Source organism: Gorilla gorilla, chromosome 4, assembly GCF_029281585.2.
Source record: "Gorilla gorilla gorilla isolate KB3781 chromosome 4, NHGRI_mGorGor1-v2.1_pri, whole genome shotgun sequence".
Taxonomy (NCBI): Eukaryota; Metazoa; Chordata; class Mammalia; order Primates; family Hominidae; genus Gorilla; species Gorilla gorilla.
This window is the reverse complement of record NC_073228.2, coordinates 49726055-49748867: the sequence shown is the minus strand read 5'-3', so window position 1 is coordinate 49748867 and position 22813 is coordinate 49726055. Positions and strand designations below refer to the sequence as shown.

The window sequence follows — 22813 nt, the reverse complement described above, 5'->3', positions numbered from 1 at the left end:
GATGTGATTTATTCCATGAAGCCATCATGCATCTGCTCTTTCCTATTTAGTGGAATCTTTGCTGAGCTTTGTTTGTTGCTTGAGTCTCCTGAAAATGCCTTTGTCCCAGAGTTTCCTGCATTTTAAACACTGGCCATTTTGTTTGGCCAAAAAAACCTCAAATGGGGCCAAGTGTGGTGGCTCACGCCTGCAATCCCAGCACTTTGGGAAGCCGAGGCAGGCGGATCATGAGGTCAGGAGATCGAGACCATCCTGGCCAACATGGTGAAACCCCATCTCTACTAAAATACAAAAAATTAGCTGGGCGTGGTGGCGCATGCCTGTAGTCCCAGCTACTAGGGAGGCTGAGGGAGGAGAATCGCTTGAACCTGGGAGGCAGAGGTTGCAGTAAGCTGAGATCGCGCCACTGTACTCCAGCCTGGCGACAGAGTGAGACTCCGTCTCAAAAAAAAAAAAAAGTTTCATAATTGTTTTCATAAGTAGAGAGACAGATGGATAAATAAAAATGAAGGCTTCTAAGATTATGATCTGTAATTTAACTACAAAATAAACTGGGCAACCATAAGACATGGGTATTCTATAAAATGGACTAAGATTCTCCAATAATAAAAAAAAATTATGATTACAACTCATGCCAGTCACACTTAATGGGAACCTAAAGTCAACTGCAGCCTAGGCTATGGATATTTTCTGGCAATAAACAATAGTAAATAATTTTGGGGGAGTGGGGTGCTCAGCAGAGAATATAGTCATTCTAAAATCCCCAAGTAGCAAGTAAAATTATTCTGAAGTTTTATTATAAGAGATGATTCCCTTCTATAAACCTCGACCTCATTCCAACCAGTAGTACGGCTATCTGTCACCAGGCAGATGATAAGCAATGGCAGTATTTAGAGAGGAATGATTATCAAAACCACAAATAATCCTAGTAGGAGTCAGCACAAAGGCCCAGATGAAAGGACTGTGTGCATGTCTGTTGTCTCAGTTGTTTTTGTAGCATCTTGCATTTAGAGAATTCAGAAAGGATTACTCCATCAACAGGGAGCAGTGCTCAAGCCTCAAGAGTCTGATTTAGACTGCATTTAACTGTACATAATATTGGGCCAAGGTACTAAGAGAAAATTGAAATCTTGCCCAATATTATTCATTTAAAAAAGAACCAGCATCAATTCCAAAGCACACATCAGAGAGCATAAAATCTGACAAGTTAGAACAACTTGCAATATATATTGTTTAGAGTAAGTAAATTACAACCTTGTTCTGCCCTGCATGTCCTAGCTTTGTTAATTACTGGACAATCTTTACCCTAAGAGGAGCTCTGGCATATCAACATAACACAATCATACAGTTTAAATAACCACCACAGTGCTTTCAATACATACCATAAAGTTCTGTTGGAGAGGGGACCAGGAATACATGATGGGAACCAATGCAACTGTGTTCAGTGACCTCATTAACATATGTTGGCTTGCAAATCCCGGGAAAATGCTCTCTATGGTACACTGAAATATAAGCAATGACATGGAGAGGGAAAGACGGGCATATAACCCAAGAAAGAAATGTAATTTCCTTCCAAAATTGGCCGGGCATAGTGGCTCATGCCAGTAATCCCAGCACTTTGGGAGGCCAAGACAGGCAGATCACTTGAAGTCAGTTGGAGACCAGCCAGGCCAACATGGTGAAACCCCATCTCTACAAAAACATAATACAAAAATTAGCTGAGCATGGTGGTACACACATGTAATCCCAGCCACCTGGGAGACTGAGGTATGAGAATCACTTGAACCTGGGAGGCAGAGGTTGAGTGAGCCACTGCACTCCAGCCTGGGTGACAGAGCGAGACTCTGTCTCAAGAAAAAAAAAAGAAAAAAAATGATCTTAGTAGCCTCTAGTTCTTACAAGCTAATAAATTAAATTTTTAAAATTCAGATGGCATTTAAAATTATAAAAAATTTGACCAGGCATGGTGGCTTACACCTGTAATCCCAGCACTTTGGGAGACTGAGGCGGGTGGATCACGAGGTCAGGAGATCAAGACTATCCTGGCCAACATGGTGAAACCCAGTTCCTACTAAAAATACAAAAATTAGCTGGGCGTGGTGGCACATGCCTGTAGTCCCAGCTACTCGGGAGGCTGAGGCAGGAGAATTGCTTGAACCTGGGAGGTGGAGGTTGCAGTGAGCCAAGATCACGCCACTGCACTCCAGCCTGGCGACATAGCGATACTCCGTCTCAAAAAAAACAAAAACAAAAACAAAAACAAAATTTAAAAAAAAAAATTAATAAATTGAGAGTTTTGTAACATCATCTCCTAAAAGGAATCCCTAGACTGCAAACTTGTGGAAAGTAGAAACTCTTTTTTTTTTTTTGAGACAGGATCTCACTCTGTTGCCCAGGCTGAGTGCAGTTGTGCAATCACAGCTCACTGCAGCCTCTGCCTCCCAGGCTAAAGCCATCCTCCAACCTCAGCCTCCCGAGAAGCTGGGATTACAGGCATGTGCTACTACATCCAGTTAAACAGCTAATTTTTCTTTTTTTTTTTGTAGAGACAGGGTCTTGCTATATTGCCCATGCTGGTCTCCAACTCCTGGACTCAAGCAATCATCCTGCCTTAGCCTCCCAAAGTGCTGGGATTACATGTGTGAGCCACTATGCCCAGCCAAAAGCAGGGACTCTTATTCACCTTTGTGTCCTCTATAGAGTTCAGCACAGTACTTCCCATACTCAGCTGATGTTTACCTCAGCTCAAACTGTTGGTCTACCTGGGTTATACACAACAGTAAAGAGCCTCTGAAAGTCCTAAAAGATGAGGAAGTTTTCTGAAGACCTAAACTTTAAGACAGTGGACATCAACTTAGCTGCATAGGTGATAGGGATAGTACATGGAGAAGCAAAGTGGTATAGAAATTATAGCAACATTCTGCTTCAGGAAAGATATTTGCTCTCAATACACTATCTGCTTTTTGTTTTTTGTTTTGAGACAGGGTCTCACTCTGTCGCCCAGGCTGGAGTGCAGTTGCACGATCTTGGCTCATTGCAACCTCCGCCTCCCAGGTTCAAGCAATTCTCCTGCCTCAGCCTCCTGAGTAGCTGGGATTATAGGTGCACGCCACCACGCTCGGCTAATTTTTGTATTTTTAGTAGAGACAGGGTTTCACCATGTTGGCCAGGCTGGTCTTGAACTCCTGACCTCAGGTGATCCACCTGTCACAGCCTCTAAAAGTGCTGGGATTACAGGCATGAGTCACTGCACCCAGCTTCTGCTTTTTTTTTTTTTTTTTTTAAGAGAAAGAGTCTCACTCTGTCACCCAGGCTGGAGATCATAGCTCACTGCAGCCTTGAACTCTTGGGTTCAAGTGATTCTCCCACCTCAGCCTCCCGAGTAGCTGGGATTATAGGCATACACTACCATGCCTAGATAATATTTACTTTTTATATTTTAAAAATATTATCTATTTCCCAGGTGTTGGAGGTTACAGTAAGCTATGATCATGACACTGCACTCCAGTCTGGGTGACATAGTGATATCTTGTCTCTAAATAATAATAATGATAATAATTTATTTTCAAAAAGTTTCTTTTTTTTTGGAGATGGTGTTTTGCTCTTGTTGCCCAGGCTGAAGTACAATGGTGCCATCTCAGATCACTGCAACCTCCACCTCCCGGGTTCAAGCAATTCTCCTGCCTCAGCCTCCCTAGTAGCTGGGATTACAGAAGTGTGCCACCATGCCTGGCTAATTTTTTTGTACTATTAGTAGAGATGGGGTTTCACCATGTTGGCCAGCCTGGTCTCAAACTCTTGACCTCAGGTGATCCACCCACCTCAGCCTCCCAAAGTGCTGGGATTACAGGTGTGAGCCACCGCGTCCAGCCAAAGTTTCTTAACTAGAAAATTCTTTTATTTATTTATTATTTTTTTGAGACACAGTCTCACTCTTTCACCCAGGCTGGAGTGCAGTGGCGTGATCTTGGCTCACTGCAACTTCTGCCTCCTAGGTTCAAGAGGTTCTCAGGCCTCAGACTCCCAAGTAGCTGGGATTATAGGTGTGCACCATCACACGCAGCTAACTTTTGTATTTTTAGTAGAGACAGTGTTTCGCTATGTTGGCCAGGCTGGTCTCAAACTCCTGGCCTCAAGTGATCCATCTGCCTCAGCCTCCCGAAGTGCTGAGATTACAGGTGTGAGCCACTGCGCCCAGCCCCCATAATTATTCTTGAAGCTGCAGATTTACTATCTTAATTATTCAAAGTTGACTAAAATAGCTGTATCTATTAACCTTAACCTTATTTATTTATTTCCTTTCTTTCCTTTTTTTTTTTTTTTTTTGGACATAAGGTCTTGTCTGTCAACCCAGACTGCAGTGTTGTGGTGAAATCATAGTTTATTTCAGCCTTGAACTTCTGGGCTCAAGAAATCCTTCCACCTCAGCCTCACAAGTAGCTAGGACTACACCACCAAGTCTGGCTACTTTTTTAAAAAATTTTTTAGAGACACAGTCTATGTTGCCCAGGCTGGTCTCAAACTCCTCACCTCAAGCGATTTTCCCACCTCAGCCTCCCAAATAGCTGGGAATACTTGTGTGAGCCACCATACCTTGTCTTACTTATTGACTTTCTAAAAAGTCACAAATATAGGAAAAAGCTTTAAGCCCAAGGAAGAGAGGAAGACTGAGCTTAAACTCCCAAAAGTACCTTTTTGAGAAAAGGGTGTCCACTCACAGGCTTCATTGACTGAACTGGTTGGACACGAAGCTTCTTCCATTCTTCATTGAGGATCTGGGTTTTTTCTTGAACCTTTGCAAAATTTGCCACATACAAAGCCTAGCAAAGCCATGGAAAAGATTAAGATATATTGCTATTTTATTAATTAATTAATAATTTTTTTTTTTGAGATGGAGTCTTGCTCTGTTGTTGCCCAGGCTGGAGTGTAGTAGCGCGATCTCAGCTCACCACAACCTCCGCCTCCCGGGTTCAAGCGATTCTCCTACCTCGGCCTCCCAAGTAGCTGGGATTACAGGCACAGACCACCACACCTGGCTAATTTTTGTATTTTTGGTAGAGACAGGGTTTCACTATGTTGGCCAGGCTGGTTTGAAACTCCTGGCCTCAAGTGATCTGCCTGCCTCAGCCTCCCGAAGTGCTGGAATTACAGGCATGAGCCACCGTGCCTGGCCTTTTTTTTTTTTTGAGATGGAGTCTTGCTCTGTCACCCAGGCTGGAGTGCAGTGGCGCCATCTTGGCTCACTGCAACCTCTACCTCCTGGGTTCAAGCAATTCTCCTGCCTCAGCCTCCCGAGTAGCTGGGATTACAGGCATATGACACCACGCCTGGCTAATTTTTGTATTTTTAGTAGAGACAAGGTTTCACCAGGTAGGACAGGCTGGTCTCGAACTCCTGACCTCAGGTGATCCACCTGCCTCAGCCTCCCAAAGTGCTGGGATTACAGGTGTGAGCCACCGCACCTGGCCCTGTTAAGATTTCAAAACAAAAGTTAAAAAGAAATTCCAACCCCTGGGCCAGGCGCGGTGGCTCACGCCTGTAATCCCAGCACTTTGGGAGGCCGAGGCGGGTGGATCACGAGGTCAGGAGATCGAGACCATCCTGGCTAACATGGTGAAACCCCATCTCTACTAAAAATACAAGAAAATTAGCCGGGTGTGGTGGCAGGCGCCTGTAGTCCCAGCTAATCAGGAGGCTGAGGCAGGAGAATGGCGTGAACCTGCGAGGCGGAGCTTGCAGTGAGCTGAGATTACGCCACTGCACTCCAACCTGGGTGACAGAGTGAGACTCTGTCTCAAAAAAAAAAAAAAATTCCAACCCCTTTACACTGGGTCAGTATATTGAAATATACAAACTTTCACTTGGGAATTATTTTTTACCTTTGCACCCATATTTGCCTGAAGCCGTTTAAGTTGTCGAAGTCGCATGTATTCAGATTTCACTTTTCTTTTCCAGTAAGTGATACATTTGGAGGTAGGGGGATTTGGTATTTCCATCTTGCTGTAATCTAAGAGAGACAGAGATAAGAAATAGCATTTTATTGCCTGGAAATAAAGCACTCCTCAAATACAAAAAAAAAAAAAAAAAAAAAAAAAAAAAAAAAAGATCAATTATGCTTTCATTCCCATTAAATTTACTCATAAAAACACACATTTAAAGAACTCAAATGTGTGAGTTCAACAGAAAGTTTCAATTTAAAAAAAAAGAGGCAGTGGCTCACACCTGTAAAACCAACACTTTAGGAAGCCGAGGTGAGAGCACTACTTGAGCCCAGTGATTTGAGACCACCTTGGGCAACATGGTGAAACCCCATCTCTACAGAAAATACAAAAGTTAGCCAGGTGTGTTGGCCAGTGCCTGTAGTCCCAGCTACTCAGGAGGCTGATGTGGGAGGACTGCTTGAGCCCAGGAGGTCAAGGCTGCAGTGAGCCGTCACCACGCCACTGCACTTCAGCCTGAGTGACAGAGTGAGACCTTGTCTCAAAAAACAAAACAAAACAAAAAAACAAAAAACAACAAGAAGTCCAGGCACGGTGGCTCACGCCTGTAATCCCAGCACTTTGGGAGGCCAAGGTGGGCGGATCTGCTGAGGTCAGGAGTTCAAGACTAGCCTGGCCAACATAGTGAAACCCCGTCTCTACTAAAAATACAAAAAAAAAAAAAAAAAAAAAAAATTAGTTGGGCATGGTGGCTTGTGCCTGTAATCCCAGTTACGTGGGAAGCTGAGACACAAGAATTGCTTGAACCTGGGAGGCGGAAGTTGCAGTGAGCCGAGATCACACCATTGCACTCCAGCCTGGGTGACAGAGTGAGACTCCATCTCAAAAAAGAAAAAAAAAAAGGCCGGGCATGGTGATTCATGCCTGTAATCCCAGCACTTTGGGAGGCCAAGGTGGGTGGATCACGAGTTCAGGAGTTCAAGACCAGCCTGGCCAAGATGCTGAAACCCCGTCTCTACTAAAAATACAAAAATTAGCTGGATGTGGTGGCACACGCCTATAATCCCAGCTACTCAGGTGGCTGAGGCAGGAGAATGGCTTGAAACCGGGAGGTGGAAGTTGCAGTGAACCAAGATCGCATCACTGCACTCCAGCCTGGGCGACAGAGCAAGACTCCGTCTCAAAGCAAAAACAAAAGACAAAAACAAAACAAAACAAAAAAACAACAGCAAAATTTCACATCAGCAATTTGTGGTCCAATTATCAAAAAGCTTAGCCTCTGTCCTCCTGTGGTATCTTGTTTTTAATTTAGCACTCAAGAAGTTCTCCCACAGGTACTAGGAACTTGGATTACTTCAAGATATGGAAGTCTTCTCTTTACTTTGAGTAAGAGAAGTGGTCAGCAAGAACCAAGTTTGCATCCAAGGGTTTCATGGAAAGATCCACCCATGCTACAAAACCATACTGCCAAATGGTCTAAATTTACCACACGCCTAGTAATAAAAGTAGGATATAACAGCAGTATAATCTCATCTCCAAGTCAGCAGCAAGACATATGGAAATAGATAGCAATGCAAATCCCCCTTTTTGGTATTTGAATTAAGGTTCAACGTTTTAAAGAAGTATGTATTCTAATATACTTTACCTACCTCATAGAATGCAAGGGGAAGTGTTGGGTTTTACAGTGTGCCTCTGTTCTTCAGGAGAATGGCAAGACACAACAGCAGAACAGGTGTCCAGCTTTTCAAAAGAGAACAGACAGTGGTTCTATTAAGTTAGTGCGGCAAGTTAGACCCTGACACCCTCAGTAGGATTTTCCCCCAGAATCAGAAAGACTTCAAGGTTTCTCCTACTATTTTTGTATGTCTAAGACAGGTCTCTATAACACTTGATGCCATTTGGGAAGAGGCCCTTTACTTTATTAAATTCTATTTTTTCATAATGCTTTTTTTTTTTTAAAGACAGAGTCTCACTCTGTTGCCCAAGCTGGAGTGCAGTGGCACAATCTTGGCTCACTGCAACCTCCGCCTCCTGGGTTCAAGCCATTCTCCTGCCTCAGCCTCCCAAGTAGCTGGGACTATAGGCGTGCACCACCATAGCCGGCCAAATTTTTTTGTATTTGTAGTAGAGATGGGGTTTCACCATCTCTACTGGGGATCACCTGACCTCAAGTGATCCGCCTGCCTCGGCCTCCCAAAGTACTGGGATTACAGGTGCAGGTGTGAGCCATTGCACCTGCCCATAATGCTTTTCTGAACCAATTTCTAGGCTCAGCTAACAGGCCTGCCAATTATTTTAGAGAAAGTACAAACACTAAATACATGTAAAAATTCAATAAAATCCACAAGATGATGCTTTTACTCTATAATAACTACTTGGGTTTCTTAGATAACTAGCTCTATTTATTCCACCTAACATTAAAAATGTTTAAAAACATTACAAGGAGCTAGCCAGGTGCAGTTGCTCACGCCTGTGATACCAGCACTTTGGGAGGCTGAGGTCAGGAATTCAAGACCAGCCTGGTCAACATGGTGAAACCCCGTTTCCACTAAAAATACAAAAAAAAAAAAAAAAATTAGCCAGGTGTGGTGGCAGGCACCTGTAATCCCAGCTACTTGGGAGGCTGAGGCAGGAGAATCACGTGAACCCGGGAGGCAGAGGTTGCAGTGAGCTGAGATCACACCATTGTACTGCAGCCTGGGCAACAAGAGTGAGACTCTGCCTCAAAACAAAACAAAACAAAACAAAACATCACAAGGAGCTATGAGGAGCCAAAATTTGAAACAGAAACTAAAGTTTCACACCCTATTTTTTAAAATTTCCTACACATTTTTTTTTTTCGCTGAGGTGAGAGGATCACTTAAGCCCAGGAGACTGAGGCCACGGTGAGCCATGATTGTACCACTGCATCCAGCCTGAGAAACTGAGCAAGCCCCTGTCTCAAAAACAAAAACAAAACAAAACCAAAAAAAAAAAAGGAAAAGAAAAGAAAAATAAATGATCAGGCAATGTGCAGTGGCTCATGCCTGTAATTCCAACACTTTGGGAAGTCAAGGCAGGAGGGTTGCTAAGAGGCCAGGAGTTTGAGATTAGCTTGGCCAACACAGTCAGATCCTATCTCTATTTTTCAAAATTTTCTTTTGCTGTTATTTTTGTCATTTTTTAAAGGAAAAGAGGCTGGGTGCAGTGGCTTACATCTGTAATCCCAGCACTTTGGGAGGCCAAGCTGAGAGGATAGCCTGAGCTCAGGAGTTTGATACAAGCCTGGGTAACATGGTGAGACCTCATCTCTATTAAAAATCAAAAACATTGGCCGGGCGCGGTGGCTCACGCCTGTAATCCCAGCACTTTGGGAGGCCGAGGCGGGCAGATGATGAGGTCAGGAGATCGAGACTATCCTGGCTAAAACGGTGAAACCCCGTCTCTACTAAAAATACAAAAAATTAGCCTGGCGAGGTGGCGGGCGCCTGTAGTCCCAGCTACTTGGGAGGCTGAGCCAGGAGAATGGCGTGAACCCCGGGGGGCGGAGCCTGCAGTGAGCCGAGATCGTGCCACTGCACTCCAGCCTGGGCGACAGCGAGACTCTGTCTCAAAACAAAACAAAACAAAACAAAATCAAAAACATCATCCGGGCATGGTGGTGCATGCCTGTAGTTCCAACTACTCAAGAAGCTGAGGCAGGAGGATCACTTGAGCCTAGGAGATCAAGGCTAGAGTGAGCTACTGAGATTGCGCCACTGCACTCCAGCCTGGGCAACAGAGTGAGACTCTGTCACGTGCAATGGCTCATGCCTATAATTTCAACAGTTTGGGACTCTGAGACCAGCCTGGGCAACAAAGTGAGACACCATCTCTACAAAAAAAAAAAAAAAAAAAAAAAAAAGCCAGGTGCGCTAGCTCATGGTTGTAATCCCAGCACTCTGAAAGGCCGAGGCGGGCGGATCACCTGAGGTTGGGAGTTTGAGACCAGCCTGACCAACATGGAGAAACCCCGTCTCTACTAAAAATACAAAATTAGCCGGGCGTGGTGGCGCATGCCTATAATCCCAGCTACTCTGGAGGCTGAGGCAGGAGAATTGCTTGAACCTGGGAGGCAGAAGTTGCGATGAGCCGAGATTGCGCCATTGCACTCCAGCCTGGGCAACAAGAGCAAAACTCTGTCTCAAAAAAAAAAAAAAAGTCTGGGCGCGGTGGCTCACGCCTGTAATCCCAGCCAGCACTTTGGGTGGCCGAGGTGGGCGGATCACGAGGTCAGGAGATCGAGACCATCCTGGCTAACACGGTGAAACCCCGTCTCTTCTAAAAATACAAAAAATTAGCCTGGCATGGTGGCAGACGCCTGTGGTCTCAGCTACTCGGGAGGCTGAGGCAGGAGAAAGCCGTGAACCCAGGAGGTGGAGCTTGCGGTGAGCCGAGATCGCACCACTGCACTCCAGCCTGGGCGACAGAGCGAGACTCCATCTCAAAAAAAAAAAAAAAAAAAAAAAAAAAAAAGGCCGGGCAGGGTGGCTGACGTCTGTAATCTCAGCACTTTGGAAGGCTGAGGCAGGCAGATCACGAGGTCAAGAGATTGAGACCAGCCTGGCCAGCATAGTGAAACCTCGTCTCTACTAAAAATACAAAAAATGAGCTAGGCATGGTGGCGGGTGCCTGTATTCCCAGTTACTTGGGAGGCTGAGGCAGAAGAATCGATTGAACACAGGAGGTGGAGGTTGCAGTGAGCCGAGACAGCATCACTGCATTCCAGCCTGGTGACAGAGCGAGACTCCATCTCAAAAAAAAAAAAAAAAAAAATCATCAGCACGGACAAGAAAACAGCAAAATTTAACCCATTGCCACACATATACCACAATAAGCTCATGATTATATCTCACGCACATGGATTTTTTTTTTTTTTTGAGACGGAGTCTCGCTCTGTCACCCAAGCTGGAGTGTAGTGGCACGATCTTGGCTCACTGCAGCCTCCACCTCCCAGGTTCAAGCGATTCTTGTGCCTCAGCCTCCTGAGTAGCTGACATTACACCACCATGCCCGGCCAATTTTTGTATTTTTAGTAGAGACAAGGTTTCACCATGTTGACCAGCCTGGTCTGAAACTCCTGGCCTCAAGTGATCTGCCTGCCTCCCAAAGCGCTGGAATTACAGGCATGAGCCACCGCGCCTGGCCAAAATAATGGTTTTAAATTGCAATCCCTCTTCCGTTCCTTTTTGGCATTCATTTTCCTTTTTTCCTATTTTCCTTTTTGAAATAGTAAGCTTAGGTTTCTCCATGTATTTGAAAATGAAGATTACCAGCTGGGACAACATGCCAAAACCCAGTCTCTACAAAAAAATTACAAAAATTACCCGGGCATGGTAGCCTGTGCCTGCAGTCAGTCCCAGCTACTCAGGAGGCTGAGTTGGGAGAATCACCTAAGTATGGGGAGGTAGAGGCTGCAGTGAGCCATGATTGTGCCTCTGTACTCCAGCCTGGGTGACAGAGTGAGGCCTTGTCAAAAAAAAAAAAAAAAAGTAAAGAAAGAAAGAAAGAAGGAAGGGCTGGGCACAGTGGCTCACACCTGTAATCCCAGTACTTTGGGAGGCCAAGGTGGGCGGATCACCTGAGGTCAGGAGTTCGAAACCAGCCTGGCCAACATAGTGAAACACATCTCTACTAAAAATACAAAAATTAGCCGGGTGTGGTGGTGGGTGCCTGTAATCCCAGCTACTTCGGAGGCTGAGGCAGGAGAATCGCTTGAACCTGGGAGGCAGAGGTTGCAGTGAGCTGAGATCGCGCCACTGCACTCCAGCCTGGGTGACAGAGTGAGACTCGGTCTCAAAAAAAGAAGAGGAAAGAAAAGAAAAGAAAGAAGAAAGGAAGGAGGGCGGGAGGGAGGGAAGGAAACAGAAAGGCAGGGAGGGAAAGAAAAGAAAAAAGAAGTATTGAGTAATGGAATAGAACATAATCTACAGATGCTGTCGTGTCTGGCTGGCTGTGGTGGCTCATGCCTGTCATCCCAACACTTTGGGAGGCTGAGGCGGGTGGATCACTTGAGGCCAGGAGTTCGAGACCAGCCTGGCCAACATGGTGAAACCCTGACTCTACTAAAAATACAAAATTTAGCAGGCCATGTTGGCACACACCTGAAACTCAGCCATAAGATGAGTTTTCACCACAGCTGGACCCTAACCAACAATTATCATATCAAAGTTAAAAAAAAAAAGTGAACAAATAAAAAACTTAGCATTCACTAGAACAGGCAGATTTGGAGAGATGGATTCATTCGTGTTGGGCAAAGGGAGTGGCACACAAAAAAATACTTTATATTTCTACCAGATCTATTCTTTAGTTACTTACACATGCAAAACAGCACTTATATTCCAGTTAGGTACTTAGCTAGTACTTAACAGCCTTTCATTATGTTCATCTACACATTGAAGATAAACTCCAAAACATATGCTGTTTTGATCAAGAAATTAAAAAATATTTATATAAGCAAGTCTATAGCTCAATAATAAGACAAATCACCAATAAAAAGTGAGCAGAAGGCTGGATGTGGTGGCTCACGCCTGTAATCCCAGCACTTTGGGAGGTCAAGGCGGGTGGATCACAAGGTCAGGAGTTCGAGACCAGTCTGACCAACATTGTGAAACCCCATCTCTACTAAAAATACAAAATTAGCCAGGCGTGGTGGCGTCTGCCTGCAATCTCAGCTACTCAGGAAGCTGAGGCAGGAGAATTGCTTAAACCCAGGAGGCAGAGGTTGCAGTGGGCCAAAATTGTGCCACTGCACTCCAACCTGGGAGACAGCGAGACTCCGTCTCAAAAAAAAAAAAAAAAAAAAAAAAAAAGAGCAGAAATGTGAACAGTTATTTCACCAGAAAAGATACAGGAATGGCAAATGAGCACACAAAAGGTTGCTCCATATCATTAGTCATTAGGGAAATGCAGATGAAAAATACAATGAGATACTATTAAACACCACTACCATGGCTAAAATGAAAAAAGACTGATAATACAACTTGCTGGTGAGGACGTGAAGCAGCTGGAATCCTCATACACTGCTGGTAGGAATGCAAAGTGATATAGCCACTGTGGAAGGCAGTTTGCCAGTTTTTCAAAAATAAAGCTGAATATATACTTACTACAGAACCTGGCATACAATTTCTAATTATTTGTCCAAGAGAATTGAAAACCTATGTCTCCACAAAGATCTGTACCCAAATGTTCATATTTATTTATAATAGCCAAAAGTGAAAACAACACACATATCAATGGATTGGCTAATGGATACAAAATGTAGTGTGTATAGATATATACACACACAGTGGAATACTATTCAGCAACAAAAAGCCATGAATAGTTTCTATACATTCACACCACATCTCAAGACCATTAAAAGACTATGCTGGTTGAGCGCAGTGGTTCATGCCTGTAATCCCAGCACTTTGGGAGGCTGAGGCAGGCAGATCACTTGAGATCAGGAGTTCGAGACCAGCCTGGCCAACATGGTGAAACCCCATCTCTACAAAAATACAAAAATTATCCGGGCATGGTGGTGTGCACTTGTCGTCTCAGCTGCTTGGAGGCTGAGGCAGGAGAATCGCTTGAACCTAGCAGGGCAGAGATTGCAGGGAGGTGGAGATTGCAGTGATCTGAGAATGCGCCACTGCACTCCAGCCTGGGGAACACAGCGAGACTCTGCCTCATTAATAATAATAGTAATAATAAAATAAAACCACTATACTAAGTGAAAAAAATAAGACACAAATAACTGCATATGATTCCACTTAAGATGTTCTACTGGCCAGTTGCCGTGGCTTCACGTCTGTAATCCCAACACTTTGGGAGGCTGAGGCAGGAGGATCCCTTGAGCCCAGGAGTTTGAGAACAGCCTGGGCAACATAGGGAGACCCTGTCTCTATTAAAAAAAAAAAAAAGTGTTGTACTAGAATAAATCTAGAAAGGGCAAAACTAGTGACAGAAAGCGGATCAGCGGTTGCCAGGGGCTGAGGTGCGGTAAGAGATTAAATGGGAAGGAGCACAAGGGAACTTTCCTGGGATGATGAAATGTCCTAGACTTCAGTAGTGGTGATGGTTACATGATTATATACTTTTATGAAAACTCACTGAACTATATAAAGTGGGTAGATTTATTGTATGTAAATTTTTACCTTAATAAAGCTGGCTTAAGAAAAAAATAAGTCTTGGTCAGGCCAGTATTTTCTAGACATTTGCTATTAAAAATCTGCAGGCAATTCCACCTTTTTTTTTTTAACTCAAGTGAATTGGGAATGAATAAGTATAATAATATAATCAAAAGTGGTTCATTAACTGTAACAAATGTTACATGTATACTAATATAAGATGTTATTAATAGGGGAAACTGGATGTGGATTTACAGCAACTCCCTGTACTAGCTTTACAATTTTTTTTTTTTTGAGACAGAGTCTCGCTCTGTCGCCCAGGCTGGAGTGTAATGATGCAATCTCGGCTCACTGCAACCTCCACCTTCTGGGCTCAAGCGATTCTCCTGCCTCAGCCTCCTAAGTAGCTGGGATTACAGGCACATGCCACCGCGCCGAGCTAATTTTTGTATTTTTAGTAGAGACAGAGTTTCACCATGTTGCCTAGGCTCGTCTTGAACTCCTGACCTCAGGTGATCCACCCGCCTTGGCCTCCCAAAGTGCTGGGATTACAGGCGTGAGCCACCGCGCCCAGCCTACAATTTTTAAAATAAATCTAAAACTATTCTAGGGCAGGCGTGATGGCTCATGCCTGAAATTCCAACACTTTTGGAGGCTGAGGCAGGTGGATCTCTTGGGCCCAGTTGTTCGAGACCAGCCTGGACAACATGGTGAGATCCCATCTCTACAAAAGAAATACAAAAATTAGTTGGGCATGGTGGCGTGTGCTTCTAGTCCCAGCTACCAGGGAGGCTGAGGTGAGAAGACAGATGGAGCCTGCACGATCAAGGCTGCAGGAGCAAGCTGTGACTGCGCCATTGCACTCCAGCCTGGGTGACAGAGTGAGACCCTGTTTCAAACAAACCAAAAACAAACAAACTATTCTTTCTTTTTTTTCTTTCTTAAAAAACAAACAAACTATTCTAAAAAATAGAGTTTATTTTTTAAAAAGATTAATCATTGGAAATACGAACCACTTTATTTACTGTCACATCTCTACAGGAAAAGAGAGCTATAAAAATGTAGCAATCTTTCCCCAGAAAACTGGATCTCAATTTGCTGCAAAGGCTAAAACTAGAATGTAGTCTGTCACTAGGTGGAAATGGGAAAACATTACTGAAATTGTATGGCAATAAAAAATTTAAGGAACGGCTGGGCGCGGTGGCTCACGCCTTTGGGAGGCCGAGGCAGGCGGAACACGAGGTCAGGAGATCGAGACCATCCTGGGTAACACGGTGAAACCCCGTCTCTACTAAAAATACAAAAAATTAGCTGGGCGTGGTGGCGGGCGCCTGTAGTCCCAGCTACTCAGGAGGCTGAGGTAGGAGAATGGCGTGAACCCAGGAGGCGGAGCTTGCAGTGAGCCGAGATGGTGCCACTGAACTCCAGCCTGGGCGACAGAGCAAGACTCTGTCTCAAAAAAAAAAAAAAAAAAAAAAATTTAAGGAACAAGTTCTTAAACTTAGACAGACTGAGATCAGAATACAAAAGTTCCAAACTATTAAATTTTTTCATCTACATAAGGTGTCCCTTTGCAGAAATAGCTTCTTTGTCTTAGGGGCAAATTCAGTGTCTTTGACAGTTTCTCTTGAATAATAATTTTATTAACCAGCAAGGCTAAGTAAGCCTTTGGAGGCAGATGGCACTACAGATTTTTATTTTTTAATTTTATTTATTTGTATTTATTATTTGTATTTATATTTGTATTTATTATTATTATTATTTTTTGAGACGGAATCTCGCTCTGCTGGGATTACAGACGTGAGCCACCGTGCCCAGCCTATTTTTTTAATATTTTCTTGAGATGGAGTCTCACTCTGTTGCCAGGCTGGAGTGCGTTGGTGCAATAACAGCTCACTGCAACCTCTGCCCCAGCTAATTTTTGTATTTTCAGTAGAGACAGGGTTTCACCATGTTGGCCAGGCTGGTCTCGAACTCCTAACCTCAGGTAATTCACCCACCTTGGCCTCCCAAAGTGCTGGGATTACAGGCGTGAGGCACCGGGCCTGGCCTAGATTTTTTTTTTTTTTTTTTTTGAGAAGGAGTCTCACTCTGTCACCCAGGCTGGAATGCAGTGGTGCTATCTCAGCTCACTGCAATCTCCACCTCCTGGGTTCAAGCGATTCTCTTGCCTCCACCCCCACCGAGTAGCTGGGACTATGCTCGCCACCATGCCGGGTTAATTTCTGTATTTTTAGTAGACGCGGGGTTTCACCATGTTGGCCAGGATGGTCTCCATCTCCTGACCTCGTGATCCACCTGCCTCGGCCTCCCAAAGTGCTGGGATTACAGGCGTGAGCTACCACGCCCGGCCCCTGGCCTATATTTTTAAATATTTCATCCTATTCCTTTTTTGATTCATAGTGTAATTGAAACCTGAATGATAGGGGTGAACCGATCCCTGCAAAGAGCTCTAGTAACACACCTTTGAGTCATTCTGGTGATCACCAATTTCATCAACATTTCAATTAAAATCAATTCTGTGACTAGGCACACAGCCTGATCTCTCAGTTAGGATCTATAAAGCACATCTCTAATTTATACCCTCCAACTTCTCTGAGGTATTTTCATCTGTCATTAGTTTGAGCTTCTGGGCACTACACACAGAAAGAACCTTCCTAACAGGAACCTGTGACTCTGAATTCTAATTTAAAATAAAATTATAACATTAGTATTTCCTAGTGTTGCTTAATTAAGAGAATCAGATCAGCTGGGTGCAGTAGCTCACACCTGTAATCCCAACACTTTGGGAGGCCGAGGCGAGTGGATCACCTGAGGACAGGGGTTGGAGACCAGCCTGACCAACATGCAGAAACCCCGTCTCTACTAAAAATACAAAATTAGCCGGGTGTGGTGGTGGATGCCTGTAATCCCAGCTACTCGGGAGGCTGAAGCAGGAGAATCGCTTGAACCCAGGAGGCAGAGGTTGCAATGAGCTGAGATCGCGCCATTGCACTCCAGTCTGAGCAACAAGAGTGAAATTCTGTCTCAAAAAAAAAATTAGATCGTATGCACTGGAGGTAATGGTAACAAAAATCTAAACAGGATTAGTTTTTTTTTTTTGAGACGGAGTCTCGCTCTGTCGCCCAGGCTGGAGTGCAGTGGCGCGATCTTGGCTCACTGCAAGCTCCACCCCCCAGGTTCACGCCATTCTCCTGCCTCAGCCTCCGGAGTAGCTGGGATCACAGGTGCCCACCACCATGCCCAGCTAATTTTTTGTGTTTTCAGTAGAGACAGGGTTTCACCGTAAACAGGATTAGTTTTTATGAGACCCAAAGGAAAATGCTGGCTCACAGGATTTATAACTCTGGTTTAATTTTATTTCATTTTATTTTGTTTTTTGAGAAAGGGTCCCACTCTGCCGACCAGGCATGATCATAGCTCACTGCACTTCGACCTCCCAGGCTCAAGGGATCCTTTGGCCCCAGCCTCCCTAGTAGCTGGGACTACAGGCACATGCCACCATGCCTGGCTAATTTTTTATATTTTCAGTGGAGACAAGATCTTTTTTTTTTTTTTTTGAAACGGAGTCTTGCTCTGTTGCCAGGCTGGAGTGCAGTGGTGCAATCTCAGCTCACTGCAACCTCCGCCTCCCGGGTTCAAGCGATTCTCCTGCCTCAGCCTCCCGAGTAGCTGGGACTACAGGTGCACGCCACCACGCCCAGCTAATTTTTGTATTTCAGTAGAGACAGGTTTCACCATGTTGGCCAGGATGATCTCGATCTCTTGACCTTGTGATCCACCCGCTTCGGCCTCCCAAAGTGCTGGGATTACAGGCGTGAGCCACTACGCCCAGCCTACAAGATCTTGCTATGTTTCCCAGGCTGGCCTTGAACTCCTGACTTGAAGTAATCCCCCTTCCTCAGCCTCCCAAAGGGTTGAGATTACAGACATGAGCCACCGTGCCCAGTGAGAATGCTGACTTGGAAGAGTAAAAGCAATCTCCTAACAGGCTAGAGCCCTATCTTGACTGGTTCTGTACTGTGTCAGCCCAAAGTTTAATACTGTACTGTATTTAGTGCCTGCTCATATCATCCAATAAAAATAAGACTTTTTAGTCTATTTTGAATCAAATTATTAGGGTAGGTGAGTTAGAGAATAAAACACACTAAAGGTACTGAATTCCAACTACCCATTAAGTAACTCATGACTTTAGGGTGTAGTGTACTCAAGTCTCAACTGATGATTGACTGATAGACTAAGGAGTAGGAAAGAATCCAATATGTACACAGTTTGGACATAAAACAAAACAAAGAAAAAGCTGGTGACTTTCCAGAATGGAGAAGCACAATTTTTCTTTTTTTAACCTTTAACCCTTCCCCTCAATCCCAACCTATCTAATTATCTTCACTTTTCTCCACAAATTGTTTTCTCTTTTCTCTTTAGTTTATTCTATGTAGAAATGGAATTAGTGTGTTTTTAGTGTTGCTACCTCAAATCTTTTCTGGGATGCTACTAGTGAACAAAATAGAAATAGTGAACAAAGTGGAAACTTTTTTTGAGACAGGGTCTCCCTTTGTCGCCCAGGCTAGAGTACAGTGGCGCCATCTCAGCTCACTGCAACCTCCGCCTCCCAGGTTCAAGGGATTCTCGTTCCTCAGCCTCCCAAGTAGCTGGGATGACAGGCGTGGGATGCCCACGCCCAGCTAATTGTAGAAACGGGGTTTCACCGTGTTGGACAGGCTGGTCCCAAACTCCTGGCTTCAAGTGATCAATCCCTCACGCCTGCTGGGATTACAGGCGTGAGCCACAACGTGGGGGGCCCAAAGTGAAACTTTTTAAACTTAATCTAAGACCAGAAAAAGATATACTTAATGACATGAATTGTTACATGTTTCATATAAACAGCAAATCAAAGGGAAGGAACTGTTGCCTACAGAGTAATGAAGCCAGGTTTCAGACCCTAGGAATTAAATATAGACAAAATTAATATTTTGAATCGGTTTCTTATTTTGTTTTGAGACAGGGTCTTGCTCTGTTGCCCAGGCTGGAATGCAGTGGCTTGATCTCGGCTCACTGCAACCTCTGCCTCCTGGGCTCAAGCAATCCTCCCTACTCAGCCTCCTGAGTAGTTGGGACTACAGGCCCACACCACCAGGCCTGGCTAATTTTTGTAATGTTTTTGTAGAGACAGAGTTTTGCCATGTTGCCCAGGCTGGTCTCACACTTCTGAACTCAAGTGATCCGCCCACCTCGGCCTCCCAAAGTACTGGGATTACAGGCATGAGCCACAGTGTCCAGACTTAAATTGGTTGTTTGAAGGTATCATCCAAAAGCAAATATATAAGAAACAAGCCCGACCACATTTTTCTTACCTTTCCCTTCTCCCAAATGTCTTCTTGGGAGTAAAATTTCATTTTTAGTTCCAGCCTCCTTATTCTAGTGCTGTCTCTCTTTTTTTTTTTTTTTTTCCCAAGACAGAGTCTCACTCTTTCGTGCCCAGGCTGGAGTGCAGTGGTGCAATCTCAGCTCACTGCAACCTCCCACTCCCAAGTTCAAGCGATTCTCCCACCTCTGTCTCCCAAGAGCTAGAATTATAGGTGTCCGCCACCACGTCTGGCTAATTTTTTGTATTTTTAGTAGAGATGGGGTTTCACCATATTGGCCAGGCTGGTTTTGAACTCCCTGACCTCAGGTGATCCAACAGCCTCAGCCTCCCAAAGTGCTGGGCTTATAGGTGTAAGCCATCAGCCCAGCCTCTAGTGCTATTTCAAAGGGCACTAATGTAACCATCATAATGAAGAAGTCATTTACACTTTAAGGAATTTTAAGCTGGGCCTTAGCATCAAGTTCCACGATTAGCATACAAGTACTCTGCCAGTTACTGACAATACTAGCATCCAGATCACCTGACTCCCAGTGCCAGAAATTTCCCCACTATTTATTCCACAAATATATGTTGAGCACCTACTATTATACTTAATAGTAGTATCTACTATGTGTTACCATTTTAGGTGTTTGGGGTATATCAATGAATAAAACATATATCCCTGCCTTTGGAGTTGATTCATTATGTTTGCGACACACAACAATATGCATAAACCTTGACAATGATAGCATTATTACAGTTTTATAGATAGTCCTTTCTCCTATTATGTGTGTGCGTTTTTAAGTACTTCTCTCTCCCTTTTTTTTTTCTTTTTTGAGATGGAGTCTTGCTCTGTCACCCACGCTGCAATGCAGTGGTGCAATGTCGGCTCACTGCAACTTCCACCTCCCAGGTTCAAGCGATTCTCGTGCCTCAACCCCCTGAATAGCTGGGATTACAGGCACCCACCACCACGCCCAGCTAACTCTTGTATTTTTGTAGAGAAGGAGTTTCGCCATGTTGCCCAGGCAGCTCTCGGACTCTTGACCTCAAGTGATCCGCCTGCCTTGGCCTCCCAAAGTGCTGGGATTACAGGCCTGAGCCACTGTGCCAAGCCTCCTTTTTTTTTTTTTTTTTTTTTTTTTTTGAGACAGAATCTCACTCTGTTGCCCAGGCTGATGTGCAGTGGCGCAATCTCGGCTCACTGCAACCTCCACCTCCCGGTTCAAGCGATTCTAATGCCTCAGCCCTCCCGAGTAGCTGGGACTACAGGCGTGTGCCACCACACCTGATTAATTTTTGTATTTTTAGTAGAGACGGAGTTGCGCCATGTTGTCCAGGCTGGTCTCAAACTCCTGGGCTCGAGTGAACGGTCCACCTCAGCCTCCCAAAGTGCCGGGATTACAGGCATGAGCCACCGTGCCAGGCTTTTTTTTTTTTTTTTCTTGAGACGGGGTCTCAGGCGCTGTCACCCAGACTGGAGTGCAGCGGCAGGATCAGAGCTCATTGCAACCTTGACCTCCCAGTCTCAAGCAATACTCCTGCTTCAGCCTCCCAAGCAGCTGGGACTATAGGAGAAGGCCACCACATCTGGCTATTTTTTTTTTGTAGAGATGAGGTCTCGCTATTGTTGCCTGAGCTGGTCCCAAACTCCTGGGCTCAAGCTATTCTCCTGCCTGGGCCTCCCGAATGCTGGGATTTCAGATATGAGCCACCGAGCCCAGTCTAAAGTACGTATCTCCTAACACACACTCTCTCCTATGTAAGTAATCTCTTTTATCAGTGGCATATCTGGGGATTCCAAGACTTAAAATAGACAAGCTTTCACAGAAACCTCTAATAGGGTTAGCACCTTCTCAGGCTGGAAACCTCCTTCAATATCAGTTTCCTAAATTTAAAAAACACTGGGTGTGGGAATTTTTTTATTCAGCGGCAGTATGGCAGCAAACGTGGAGGAGACTCACGTTTTCATTGCCATCCTTGCACACAGCTAATTGTTAGTGTACCTGAGCTCCTTTGCCTTCATCCTCCCCTGCCAAGCGTCAGGTTCCTATCGGCCTGGGCTACATAACATACAACCCTATATTTCACCCTCCATATTCCTTCACATTCCACGGGGGGCACTAACATCCTTCAGGTATCCCTTCCGTCCCTGCTCAAGAAACAATTCCTCAGTAGTCACTTTTTATTGAAATAAAAGTTTGTCCCACATTTCCTAACAGGCATGTCCCAAATACAACACCTTGTCTTTGCTTCAAGGCACTTTTATTTATATCATTTGATCCTCGGGGGAATGGTGGGGGTGAGCGATCATTAGCGTGACACCAAAAGTCTGGAGTGAAGGAGATTCTTGCTCAGGGCCAGGCCTGGGGTGAGGCGACCGAGGCACCCAGGACGCACGTGAGGAGGCGCTCACTGCACTTGCGCGACCCTGAGTCAGTGCTCCTTTACACTTTGTGCCTTGGGAGCCTTACTCACCTCACCCTAGTCCCGGCCTTGTTTTTACTGCTACACCTCCTCAACATCCCCGAAAGCCATCGCAAGATCAGCCCCGGTCTCTAGCCCTCCCCGAGCACAGCTCCAGGTCCCCAGAGTCCACCTCGCTAAAGGCCCCCGCAGGTGCCACCGCCCTCCCGCGCCCTTTGGGCGCTGGGGCTCCCGCCCACCGGCCCACCCCGCCATCCAACGGGATTCCCCGTCCCCGAGCCCGCCCCCGCCGCTCCTCCTCCCGGGCACACAGCCCTCGTAGCCCCAGACGCTGTCCTCGCCTGGGTCTCTCTCGCCCCGTCGCCCCCATTCCCCCACCCTCGGAATGAGGAGGGGCGCCTGCTACCCCCGGCCAGGCAGGCAGTGTGTCCCTCGGATTCCTTCCAATTTCTTGATCCCTCCGCCTCTCCCTCCCTCAGGCCCAGGGCGGCGAGGGGAGGAGGCCCGGCCCCACCGCCCGGCCCAGGCTTGTTTACTCACTCACCCTCCATCCCGAGCCGCAGGGACCCGCTGCTAGGACGCATGCGCGCCGCGGCCCCACCCCTGCGCCGTGCCCCGCCCCGCGCCTCCTGTCGGCGCGTGCGCATTGACCTACCCGTGCCGCGCGGACGCACTACTGTCATCTGCCGCCAAAACCCCGCACTCAGGAGTCCTGGCGGGTGCAGCCTCCCAGACGGCTTCCAAAGCGGCGCTGGCAGGGGAGGGGAAGGGCTCTGGGGAAACCTTCGCAGAGCCACTAATATCTTCCTGAAGACCCTATTCAGCGGATGCGCCATCCCCACGCGCTGGTGACAGGCCACATCTCACTTCAGCGTTTGAAGCCAACCCAGATCACCTCCATACCGATGCTTCACCCCTACCAGTTCCCCAGACACCGGTCTATGGGTTCTAAGCCCTTTATTTATGTCTGATCT

The 22813-nt window shown here is 45.6% G+C and overlaps 1 protein-coding gene across 3 annotated transcripts in view; it reads right to left on the bottom strand.

The window, feature by feature from the left end:
• The window catches only part of EZH1 (enhancer of zeste 1 polycomb repressive complex 2 subunit), a 45121-nt gene extending 22659 nt beyond the window's left edge, over window positions 1-22462 (bottom strand). Inside the window, exons 1-5 of one of the 3 annotated variants that reach the window (XM_031010732.2) lie at window positions 22384-22462; window positions 7589-7679; window positions 5880-6007; window positions 4692-4820; window positions 1383-1502 (exon numbers count right to left, since the gene is read on the bottom strand). In XM_031010732.2, the coding sequence (XP_030866592.1) occupies window positions 1383-1502; window positions 4692-4820; window positions 5880-5996 (366 nt within the window). In that variant the 5' untranslated portion in view covers window positions 5997-6007; window positions 7589-7679; window positions 22384-22462. The remainder of the gene's footprint in view (window positions 1-1382; window positions 1503-4691; window positions 4821-5879; window positions 6008-7588; window positions 7680-22383) is intronic. The other 2 variants (XM_055388074.2, XM_031010734.3) reach the window with 2 other exon arrangements.
• Between the last annotated feature and the right edge of the window lie 351 nt (window positions 22463-22813).